Raw genomic sequence first — 12226 nt, forward strand, 5'->3', positions numbered from 1 at the left:
AGCAACACCTAAGAAAACTATCCATGTATTTTCCTTTAATCCAGCGGGCCCGTTTCTAGGGACTTCTTAAAATACTGGCACAACTGTTTTAAAAAATAATATGCAGAAGGTTGCTCTATGCAATGTAAATGGCTGCACCCCACCCAAGTGTTCCCCGGGGGAGATTGGTTGAGGAAAGTCCTAGTGCATTCCCATAATGTGCTGTGAAAAATGAGGATCCAGGACAGATTGTTTAGTGGAGGAAGACAGGAAGGTGGAGGAAAAGGGGGAATACGAGTAAAGTTACGCTGACGTGTAGAAGAAAAGCCCATTTCTGTGTTTTTAAATATGTGGGTTGGGAAGGAAAAAGATGGAGAGAGAAAGAGGCAAGACTCTATGGATGGACTTTATGACTTCCAAATCTGTTATGTAATTTAATAAACATGGTTCAGTTGTAAAAAGTAATAATAATAATTCTCTAAAAAATAAACAGCTGAACCTGGGTATCAAGTTGGTGACAAGACCGCTCTGGGAGAAACACTTTTGAGGGAATTGAAAACAGGCTCACTTGACTGCTCAACCCAAAAGAGGTAACCGACTTCATCAGTGGTCCCGCCCTAATACTGCTTAGCAGACCAGTGCACAGCTCGGGCTGCAAGCCGCACCCTCGTTGCTCACAGGCCAGTGGATGTGCTGATCGTGGCGGGATGCGGCCCTTCTGTCTGCTCAGTTGAGGCTTAGCCATTCATGCTCAGCTGGGCTCACTTGATGCTGACGACTGGCCTTGTCAGGAGAGGGGTCCAGGGGTGGCCTCCTCTGTCCTACCTGTTTGCACACTAGTCACCTGGAGCTACTGGCCATCCTGGGAGTGTGCTGTGCTTTTGCTGTCTTTATATGGTTTCTTTTCAGAGCCATTGAAAAGTGTATGTCGGAAGAGGCAAGATCAGGACTGGACTGTGGGTGGGGGAAGGTCTCCCAGCAGGATTCTTGTAGGGAAGCTCTTGAGACCTTTGGAGGTTTAGCAGGTGCCTGGTTGTGGTGAGGGAAATGCCTTGGTGAAACTTCCCTGCCCTTTTCCATACCATTGCAATTTTCTTTTGGACTAAAACTTTTTTTCCTAATAAGCCCCTGTGATTATCCTGTGTCCTTCAAGAAAACCTATCAAGGTTTCCTCCCCCCATCCCCCATCCCACAAAAGAAAAAACAAACAAACATTTGCTATATAACTTTCTGAGCAGACCTCTTCCTTGAATTTCAGAGGCCTAGCAGATCCCCTAAGGAGCCCTGGTGATACAGCGATTACTCGTTGGACTGCTAACTAACTGAAAAGTCAGGAGTTCAAAGCCACCAGCTGCTCTGCAGGAGAAAAACAGGGCTTTCTACTCCTGCAGAGTTATGTTCTGCCCTATAGGGTCACTATGAGTTGGCATCAGCCCGACGGCAATGAGTTTGTTTTTGTAACTGATCCCCCGGAAGCCACAGTTTTGCTTGGACCAGTATTTTGAAGGCATCTTAATGAGACAGAGAGAGCACCAGGTTTTCTAGTCCTATGAAGAATGAGTCTCGGGAACCCTTGGGGGCAGTTCTACGCTGTTCTATAATAGGGTCGCTGTGAGATGGAATTGAATGGATGGCAGTGAGTTTGGTTCTGGCCATGAGACCGAGACGTGTGTGTTACTGGAGAGAACTTGTCAGCAGCCATCCGCTGATACAGAGACGTGTTTAAACACATTGCATCTGGAATCCGTCTGTGCGTAGGTATGAATCAGACCTGCAGCAGCATTACTTTCTGACTTGGTCTCCTACTTGACGGAGTCATGCATCATCTTGGGTTGGAATCGTTGTTTCTGTTCTATTTACTGGACTGCATATTTCAAGGAGAAGGGATTTGAATGTATCGCTAGTACTTGGCACATAGAAGACTTTTAGTAAAATTTTCTCAATGGTGCTTTGTTATTAAATTGCCAGAGAAGAAGGTCGTGACACTAGGAACAAATTCTGGAGGAGGTAGGACGTGAACTTGCTTTCTTAAGTTTGTTTTCTGGCTGGAACATCATCTGTTCCAATCCTTTAGCCCATCAGAGGGGAGCTGGGTTGAGAATGGAAAAACGACTTGCCAAAGCAAAGTTAGGACAAGCAGCCAAACTCAGACCAGTGGGTGGCCTGCAAAACACAGTTGGTAGTAAGCTCTCCCCACTAGCAGCCCAGAGCCAGCGCTGGGACCCAGAACTCCCCATCCCATCACAAACTCATCCTGCCCTTAAATTTCCTTTCCCCACCCTTTCGTTGTACCCATAGGAGATGCTTTCTCTGAAGATAGTTCACAACAAACACATAGTAGCCAGGAGGGAACAGTTTTGTGTGGGTCAGTCGTCCATGGGAGCCTCAGTAGTCTCCCCTGAAGGTTCGGGGAGTGCGCGTTCGGAGCGGCCAAAGAGGTTTCATCGTGCACCCCGTCTCAGTTGGCCTACAGCGCTGGGCTGAGAACGATTCTGAACTCACTTCTAAGCTCAACTAGACAAGCAGTGAGATTGTTTAGCTGCTGCCAGAGTCCAGACAGTGGGGCCCAGGGGCTTATGAAGCATGTCTCTAGATGCTCGCTGAGAGGATGGTATTAATGAAACTTTTAGTCATGCAGTTTTATGACCCTTGAGACTTCTCATCTTTTCTAGACAGTCAAGTGTCTGAACTAACAGAGCCTCCGTCTCTTGTTACAGATATGAGGACAAACCTGCCCATCATCACTTCAAAGAAGTAAGTCCTGGTGAACTTGGGCTTTGGTCACAATGATGGTTTAGATTAAATCTGTTTTTGGGTCACTGTTTCTGATGATGCTAATCCACATCCATCTATCTATCTATCCATCTATCTATCTAATTTATCTCTCTTTTTGTTGTGGTAGTTAAAAATGTTGGCAGTAGATGTGTCCTTGAAGATGATGTGTGAATGTCATGTGGATGAAGAAGTATTTCCAGTGTAGGGAGTGAGGTTGTTTTGTTGTTGTCAGGAACAAGATCCTCTGCCCATTTAGTTCCTATCAGAATCCGAGCAGGGGCCCTGTGCTGCATATGCATGTAAGTCCTGGGCGACTGTGTCATCGCTGTAGAACTGCCATTGCGCCCAGTGGTGGTAAGGGACCCTGCCCTTCCTTGTCCATCCTATGCAGTCATGATTCCTTCCTCTGGAATTTGGTTTACACTCTGTCTTCTGTTTGCCTGGAAATCTTTCTCCCCAGCCCCCTAAATACACAGGCCAAGCCAAAAATTAAAAAACCAAATTCGGGGCCACCCAGTCAGTTCCAGTTCATGCCAACCCCATGTGTCATCTTTGTGGAAGCCAGTCACCAGACCTTTCTTCCTCAGCACTGATGGGTTCACACTGCCCACTGCCAGGGACCTAAAGCACACACATTGCCCAGCATCGTCTTGCCTCCTCCCCAGCTGAGTGGGGTGTTGCCCCTCTGGTGCCCACTGAGTCGCCTTTGGTACTGTGTGTGATGCCATGTGGAGCACGGCCAGGTTGCCTTGGATACAGCACATAAAGTGTCATGCGTTGCTTGCCCCTTTCAGACGATCCGCTCGCAGAGAGTCTGCCTGGCTCTTGCCCTGCATCCCTTGGTAAGAGTCTGTTGACTGAGTGGTCAGCTCTCCAAATCCTGCTTGTCCTTCAGCTACAGCCCAAGGCTCGGCTCCTACGTGGAGCCCCTACAATGCCTGTGAATGGTCATGCTTCTGGCACAGACTGACCAAATCCGACAGCTCCTCCTTGCTCCCGTGCTCAGTAACCCCATGGCCTGCAGCGTGGCTAGGGGTCAGGTCGGATTTAGGTCTGCGAGGGGCCTGGTAGGACCCCGACAGGGCCCCATGCTAGGAGGGACTATAGTGTAGACAGGGCTGCAGAACCACCTAAAGCCCACCTGTAAGAATGGCACCCACAAGAGACCAGCCAAAAGGACGGGCAAACTTCTGGATGGGGCAGGGGGCCGTATCACTGAAGGTGAGCCCTTTGAGCTGTTCAACAATTTTTGACTGATCTTCTTACTTAAGCATTATTTATTAAACACAGTCTAAGAGGCCTTTGCCTTCTGACGATTCAGAATAATCCAGAGCCTGGAGTCATCAGGTTGCACTGGGAAGCAAGATCCATAACACACTGTGCTTGCCAATCAGTGGGCCTCTTAGGAACCTGTCCAAAGGCCCGCTCACCACCGCCACCACCACCGCCCTCCCTGTGAAGTGCCTTCTGACATCAGCACCCTGGTTGGTGTGCTCTCCAGCTCTTGACTGCCAACGTCTTGTTTGCAAATCACCGTGGGTATCATTTGATCACTCACTGGTTTTCCTTGAGTGTCTGTTGCTGCAACAAGTGACAAGTGGTAGAGCCGGCCCGGAGCGGCAGGAGGTTGCGTGGGAGAGATAGGAATGAGTAGTAAGGGCAGTTATGACACAGACTTAGCAGTGGCCCTCACATGACCCTTCCCTGAGGTGAGCATCAATCAGTCCCCACTAGTGGAGGGAGAGGAACCTGCGGTGTACGTAGACAGGACTGATGGATATGCTTGTGGCCCTGCATGGGTCCCTTTACTGCTGCTAATTGTAACTGCCACCTTTTCCATCAGCCACTCTCCCTCTCAGACTCCTCACCCCCTTTCTTTCTCCTCCTCCACTTCCCAGCAGGGCTTGGGCTTCATGCAGCAGGACTTGACTTGAAAGGTGGCCAGCCAATGAGAAGACGCATGCTATGCAGCCTGCATTCCCTGGTCACTCAGTCAGAGGTTTTTCCCAACAGGGACTCGTTGGCGTTTCCCTCATGGTCCTCCAGGGGCGCCGTGAGGCAGGACGCAGGTGTGATTCTGGCACTAACAGTACAGACAGAGGGGTTGGGTGATTTATATCTGAACCACCCCGAGGAGCCATCTCTCGAACCCCTACCTCTTGGGCTGCTCTCTCACGTCACTGCCCCTCAAAGACAAGTTGTTGCCATGTACATTTTCTCTTATCAAAGGTTACCTTTTTTAAAATTTTAATGTGTTTTTACACGAGTAACTGTTTCCTTTCTGAACCTCTCCTGCCATCCCATGACAATGATTGTTCCTGTTGGATGCTGTCAAACTGCCCCCCAGCTCATGACAGCCGCACAGACAAGGCAAAATGCTACCCAGTCCTGCACCAACCACATGGTAGCTTGTGGTTCAGACTCTTGGGATCCACCGGGCTGCATTAGCCGGCCCTCAGAAATGGATTGCCAGGCCCTTCTGCAAGCCCATCTCAGTCTGGGCACTTCTCCCGTCGGGTCTGCTCTACCTCTTGCCCCAGCCCTTGGAGCTGGGTGTTCCTTTCCCTGGTTTGCAGCTGCAGCATGAGACAGGACCATGTTCACCTGTGCGAGAACATGAGGGAAAGGACTTGAACTTGTGTCTGCCTTAACCCCTTGACAACACAAAGCAGAGCAGTGACCTGTGTGTGCTCTCCTGGCGCCAGATCCTCTGCTTTTGACCCTTTCTTTAGGGCTGCTCTCACAGATTTCGCGTTGAGGATCGCATCCCCAGGAGAATGCACGCGGGCACATGTTTTGTGCTTAACTTCACGGGGTTTAGGTCCAGGAAGCCTCTCAGAGCCCGTGCTTTAGTCCATAGAAAGATCAGAAGGTTCTGTGTAGGCTTTGCAGTGACTGCTCTTTCATCTGTGGGTCAGCAGCCATGTGCTGGACTAGAGGACAACTTGCTGTTTTATGGGCAGCCACTTACTCCCTTGTTACAGAAAGAGGTTAACGAGAAAGTACCTGTAACCTGCCATTCAGTACAAATACTATGAACATTTTGGATTATAACCCTGGAGTCGTGTGTGTGCTTTTTGTGTGTCTATAGTTTGTCTTTTAACTTTGAAGATGATGGTAGTGTTTCTAACCGCCTGTCTGTCTTGTAGGTACCAGCGAGGTGTACAGTGGGCTGCAGAGCTTCTGCGCAGGCAAGGGCAGGAGGAAAGCGCCGTGCACAGCATCCTCCAGGATTACACCAAGCCGCTCGAACACCCCTATTTGCAAAGGTACCAAGAGGCTCAAGTGCAGGGTGAGCTCAACTCTGAAGTGGATCCCAATATGGAAGACCCAATAGGGAAAGAGGAGCTTCCGGTAGTGAATGGAGATGTTGGAGAGTCGGGTGATACGGAGGACCTGAGTCAGCCTTGTGCCTGCCCACAGGAGGGTTCTAGGCAGGATGCCGTAACTGCAAATGGCTCTGCTGGACTCCCTGAGGACACTGCCCCCCTGACCCCAGCACAGCTCAGCCACCATGAGGACTCCATCCCCCAGCGAGGCTCTCAGCTGGAGGATGGTCGGTGTACAGGTCTCCTGTCTGCCGATAAGTACGTGCTTGTGGAAGACGTGGCTAGTGACGGGACCGTGGGAGAGGCTGCGCCCAGCAAGGAAGTAAGTTGAAGAAAACAAAGTATTTCCCCCCAAACCACCTACTTCTGGTTGACCAGATGTCCTTTACTGGTGGCTAAGAGCAAGTGTTTAGTGCGTGTCTGGGCCTGTGAGCTTTGTGCAGAACCCCATGCCGCAGGCACTGCACGAGGGCCAGGAGGCGCCGGGTACCGGTCCTGGAGCACATCAGCTGTGAGCACCGTGGCGCCTTCCAATTGGAGAATGACTGCACTCCAAAACCGATGAATGCAAGCAGGTGCCAAAGTCTCTTTCTGTCATTGACACGTGATCTTGAGTGTGCCCATGGGGAAAGGTGTCCTGTAGGGGAATCGTCGGGAGAGAAACAGTGAGCGCTGCTGTGTTTCTGTAGAGACAGGTGATGGCCTTGTAGGTGCTGGCCTCACCGTCATGTCCGGCTGGAGCCTGCTGCTGTGCACGCTGCACTGAGCGCCTCGCCACCTGGTGGTTCCCCTTCCAGCACCTTCAGACAAGGTTCTGTTGGGATCCGTTGGGGTTTCACTGGCTAATATGTGGAAGTAGATTTCTAGGTCTTTCTAGTCTCTTTCGGTCTGGAAGCGCTGCTGCAATGGGCCCACAGTAGAGAACTCTGTGGACATATGAATTCCTACTTGCACTGCTCTCCGCGTCAGAGTATCATGCAAGCCGTCACAGTGCAGTACTCTGATAGCTGGGAGGTGGAGGAAGAGCCACCGTGGAACTGTCTGTATAGAAAAACCAGAAGCAGTCTACTGGTTAAGTAGTATGTGAAATTTTATCATGTAGCCCTTAGAGTGAGACTTACGACGCCTTATCCAGAATGTTTTATGCTTGTGAGTTGTCAGTGACTGAAAAAAAGAAGCAACAAACATAAAGCTGACCAACAACGACAAAAATTGACCAACAAAATGGTCTAACGCTAGAACAGTTCGTGGGTAGAAATGAGCAGAATAGCTTTTGCCATCTCTTCTGTAGGACCTATAGTGTCTCCATTTGTTCTGATTGGTTGTTTCCTTCTCTTTGGTCGGTGCAGACAAAGAGACTCCTATGCAGGAGAAACCCATTCAGGACCTTTGAGTATTTGCAGCTCAGCCTGGAAGAGGTAAGTGTTCATCCTGGTGACCAACAGCTGTTGGTCTCTGGGGCCTCGGGGACCGGGGCAGCACCGTATAGATGAACCCACAGTCTGGGGGGTGCGGTATTGAAGTCACCATAGGGGCTGCCAAGACAACCTGCCTGAAATTCACTCCCTCCTTTATCTTGTTGGCTCGAAGAGGTTTGTTTATATAGCCTAACAGACAGCGGGAAGATTTCCCTGTATCACGAGTGCACAGAGGATTGGAGACGTTCATCTAAGCACTGCTTACATCAAGATTTCAGATTCACTTAAGCCATGGATGAAACGAGACCAACCTGGCGCCGCCCAACAACAAGCTTTCGTCAGCGGCTTGTTTGGCCTCGTTTTGATACCTGTTTTATTGCGCTATAAATCAAATCAAACCCATTGTTGTTGAGTAGATGATGCCTCCTAACCGCTGTATAGCACACTGAGTGGCTGGTGGGCTTGAACCACCTACCTTGTGATTAATAGCTAAATTCGTAGCCCGTCGTACCACCAGGGCTCCTTATTGAGATAGAGCTGCTCTTTTTAATTGTTTTATTGGGGGATCATACATCTCATCCCAGTCCATACATCCAGTGTGTCAAGCATGTTTGTTGCCAATGTCATTCTCAGAACATTTTCTTTCTACTTGAGCCCATGATGTCAGCTCCTCCTCCTCCCCTACAAACCATTGATAATTTATTATTTTGTCATGTCTTACACTGTCTGATGTCTCCCTTCACCCACTTTTCTGTTGTCCATTCCCCAGGGAGGGGGTTATATATAGATCCTTTGATCAGTACCCCCTTTCTCCCCCACTTTCCCACTACTCTCCTGGAATCACTACTCTCACCACTGGTCCTGATGGAGTGATCTGTCCTGGATCCCCTGTCTTGCGAGCTCTTATCTGTTCCAGTGTACATCCTCTGGTCTAGCCAGATTTGTAAGGTAGAATTGGAATCATGAAGGGGTGGGGGGGGGAAGCATTTAAGAACTAGAGGAAAGTTGTATGTTTCATTGTTGCTACCCTGCACCCTGACTGGCTCGTCTCCTCCCTGTGACCCTTCTGTAAGGGGATGTCCAGTTGCCTACAGATGGACTTTGAGTCCCCAATCTGCACTCTCTCTCATTCACACTGATAGAATTTTTTGTTCTTTGATGCCTGATACCTGATCCTATGAACACCTCGTGATCACACAAGCTGGTATGCTTCTTCCTTGTGGGCTTTGTTGCTTCTCAACTAGATGACTGCTTGTTTATTTTCACGTCTTTAAGACCCCAGATACTAGAGATACAGCTCATTTTAATTACAGTCAGTGACTGTTAATGTAGTCAGACTCACCCATCTTTAATGAGCTGTGATCCAAGTCATGTAGTGACTTCTGATGTTAAGTAGGTGGGTTCTAGGTAGTTCCTTTTTCAAAACCACTAAGAGTATATGTTCTCATAATGCAAGAGACCTGGTGGCACAACAGTTTAAGAGTTGGGCCGCTAACTGAAAGGTTTGCAGCTCAAATCCACCAGCTGTTCAGCGGGATGAAGATGAGGCTGTCTGCGTTGGTAAAGATTGGCAATGTTTGGAGAATGAGGAAGGCAATGAATGCACAGATGTGCTTGACACAATCGATGTATGTATGCATTGTGATAGGAGTTGGATAAGCCCCTAGTAAAACGATTCAAAAAACAGCAACAACCAAAAAAAAAAGATTGGCAGCCCCAGGAACTCTTCGGGGCAGTTCTGGTCTGTCTCATGGGACCTCAGCAGCAGAGGTCACACGCTGCATCCTCGCTTTGGCAATATCCTGGGAGGCCTCAGGTGGCACAAACAGGTGAAATGCTCAGTCACTGAGCAGAAGGTTTGTAGTTGACACCCACCCTGGAGGCATTTGGAAGACAAGCCCAGTGATTTGCTTCCACAACCTCAGCCCTTAAAAGCCGGAGGGAGCGCATGGGTGGCCACCTGTAGGAGTGGACTCGACAGCCGCTGGGTCTGTTTGGGTTGCTGCACGTGGTGTGCTGCCCGCTGCCCCTGGGGACTGCTCTAGGAGTGCCTCTTCTCCAGGAGCCATCTGCCTCTGGCGGCTCCTGCGGCAGCCCCCCAGACTTGGATGTTTATGTCGGTCTCCAGAAGTGCTTGCTGTGGCTGGCTGTGCCCACAGAAGAGGAGCCGTGTCTCCTTAGGCTCTCGGTCTCCTGCTCAGTGCTTGCTACCTTTGCAGAGAGGCGGCCAGTACACAGGCTAGGCCCCAGAAAAGGGAAAGCCATTTGGAATGATTCTCTTCTTCAGATCAGACTGCTTAGTCTACATTGTCATATGCGGTGGCCTCTAGCTATGTGGAGCTATTTACATTTGCCTTTAAGCTAGTTCAAAGGAAATCATACTGAAAGTTACGCTCCTCAGTTGTAGCAGCCACATTCCCAACACCTGTCAGCAGCACCTATCCGTAGCTCCGTGTTGGAAGACACTCCCACCTCAGCAACCTCCCTTGGACCTCCGCGGTCTCTGTAGAGCGGAGCTGATAGGACACCTTGTTAGTGGGACGGTGGGGAAATTAAATGAGATCATCAGGCCTGTAGCTCAGCTCTGTGTCTGATGCACAGAAAATGCTCAATACAGGTGAGTGCCTGCTAGTTTTGCCATTGATCATTATTTACTGGTAAAGCTATTGGACATCTTGAAAGGGCAGCAGAAAAGAGAGGGGTCCTTAAGGAGCTGGATTGACACAGTGGCTATAACAAGGAGCTTACGCACAGGACCAGTCGTGAGGGTGGTGCAGGACCGGGCAGCGTTTCGTTCCGTTGTACGCAGAGTCACTGTGGGTCGGACCAAGCAGCAGGGTGTAGACAGTGCCTCGCCTGTTCCTCACACACGCCTTCGTTCTCGCCCTGGTAGCACCTGGATGTGCTCCCTCCAAATGTGATCCCTGGTCAGAAAAGACACTGTAAATAAACCAAACCAGTTGTTTTCCATGTGATGCTGGCTCTTGGTGACCCATGTCTGTCTGAACGGCTCATGGGGTTTTCAAGGCGGTGACCTTTTGGCTGATCACCAGGCCTTTCCTGCAAGTCTCCTCTGGGTGAATTCAAACCTTTCCGTTACAGCTCCTCTTGCAGTTAGTAACCAATCACCTAAATCCTCCTCTGCTTGGAGAGCACAGCGGCCTTTACCCAATGTGACTGGAACACTTAAGAAAGCTCCGGCTCGCAGCTGGGGCTATAATTCAGGTTTACAAGATGCCATCCTCCACGTAAACGACAAGCCAGCCCCGTTGTAAACAGGGTGTGCTCTGACTTTGTGCTATCGGTTTCAGGCGGTGGCCTGTGCTCCGCTGTTCGATACCTCCGTTTCCTCCGCGATGCTGTGGTCTCCGAGGAGCTTGAGAGCTCTGCCGTCAAACACCATCATTCAGCCCTTCCTCCTCCTCACTGGGGCTCCAAAAGTAGCATCTCACACGGGAAGTCTCAGAGTGCATCAGCGTCCGCCTCCACGGCCTCCTGCTCCATCTGCTGCTGATTAGTTCCAAATAAAGCCAACTCAGTGTCTAGATGCTTAACAGTGCTTTGCAGGGCTTCTTAAAAACCGCCATCACTTTAACCAGGGGGGAAAACCAAATGAGGCATTGGTTTCCTTCTGTGGGGGAAGTGTGTGTTTGCTGATAGTGGAAAAACATTGATCAGTTCAGATAGCAAGAAGGATTCTCTTGCCGGGCAAGGGCTGACCTCTTCCCGGCTGCACTGGCTAAACGATCCTTAGCAGAGAGGGAAAAGAAAGTTCATTGAGCGTCTAAGTGCCTTGCATAGCTGATCTCATTAAATCTTCAAAGTAGCTATGAAGGCACGCCCATCCCCATTTTATACAGGAGGCCCGTACGCGTGTAAAGTCCCAAAGCGGCCCTCTGCTGGCAAGGTAACTGATCCAAAAGTCGACCAGGCCCTAGCTTACAGAGAGTGCGTCTTCTGTGGGTCAGTGTTAGAATTCTTGCCTTCCCAGCACAAGAGCTGGGCTCAGTTCCCAGCCAAGACTCCTGAGCAGCCCCTGCCTACAAGGAGAGATTTGTACATCGCCTTGATGTCAACGGGACCCTGGTTTTGCGGCGAGTGAGTCAGCCTCCACTCCTCTCTGAAAGGTCGGTGGCTGGAAGGCCCAGCCGCTGTGCAGGAGAAGTGCCCTGGCTGGCTGCTCCTGGCAAGATACAGTCGAAAGTGATTGTGGCAGTGATTGGCCAACACCACTTGATAGGACTGAACTAGGGACTGCCATGACGTCTGGATTAGCTCCTAACAAAATGGTTTGGAAAGTTGTTGTGTTGTTTTTTTAAATTATAGCCTAGGAAACTCTACGGCTGAGTCCTACCTTGCCCTGTAGTCTGAGTAGAAACCAACTGTACTGGCTTCATCGCCAGCTTGGCATCAGCAGAGCCTCTCCAGACGGAGACTGGAAAGAAAGGCCCAGCACCCTCTCCTCAGCCAGCGGAACCCAATGGGTCAGGAGGGCTGCAGTCTGCAGCCAGTGATGGGGGCAGCCTGGGACTAGGCAGCGTTTCCTTCTGGCGTCATGAGTGCGCCATATGAGGCTAGGGGTGGACTCACCTGGAGCTAATCACAGTGGCCAGTGGTGACGCTTCGCAGCCAAGTCTGTCCCGTCTCAAAAGTTCATTCTGTGCTCTGCACCGCCCAAACCAAGAAGCGCAAGCTTAGAAAATGAAAGGACGAGAAGGCTTGCTC

General features: G+C 50.1%; 1 protein-coding gene across 3 annotated transcripts in view; it reads left to right on the top strand.

Moving 5' to 3' along the window:
• The window catches only part of TSEN2 (tRNA splicing endonuclease subunit 2), a 56529-nt gene that overhangs the window by 14538 nt on the left and 29765 nt on the right, over window positions 1–12226 (top strand). For all 3 annotated transcript variants that reach the window (XM_075550049.1, XM_075550048.1, XM_075550046.1), the window contains exons 4-6: window positions 2697–2733; window positions 5904–6405; window positions 7433–7501. In XM_075550049.1, the coding sequence (XP_075406164.1) occupies window positions 2697–2733; window positions 5904–6405; window positions 7433–7501 (608 nt within the window). The remainder of the gene's footprint in view (window positions 1–2696; window positions 2734–5903; window positions 6406–7432; window positions 7502–12226) is intronic.

Source organism: Tenrec ecaudatus, chromosome 5 (genome assembly GCF_050624435.1).
Source record: "Tenrec ecaudatus isolate mTenEca1 chromosome 5, mTenEca1.hap1, whole genome shotgun sequence".
Lineage (NCBI taxonomy): Eukaryota > Metazoa > Chordata > Mammalia > Afrosoricida > Tenrecidae > Tenrec > Tenrec ecaudatus.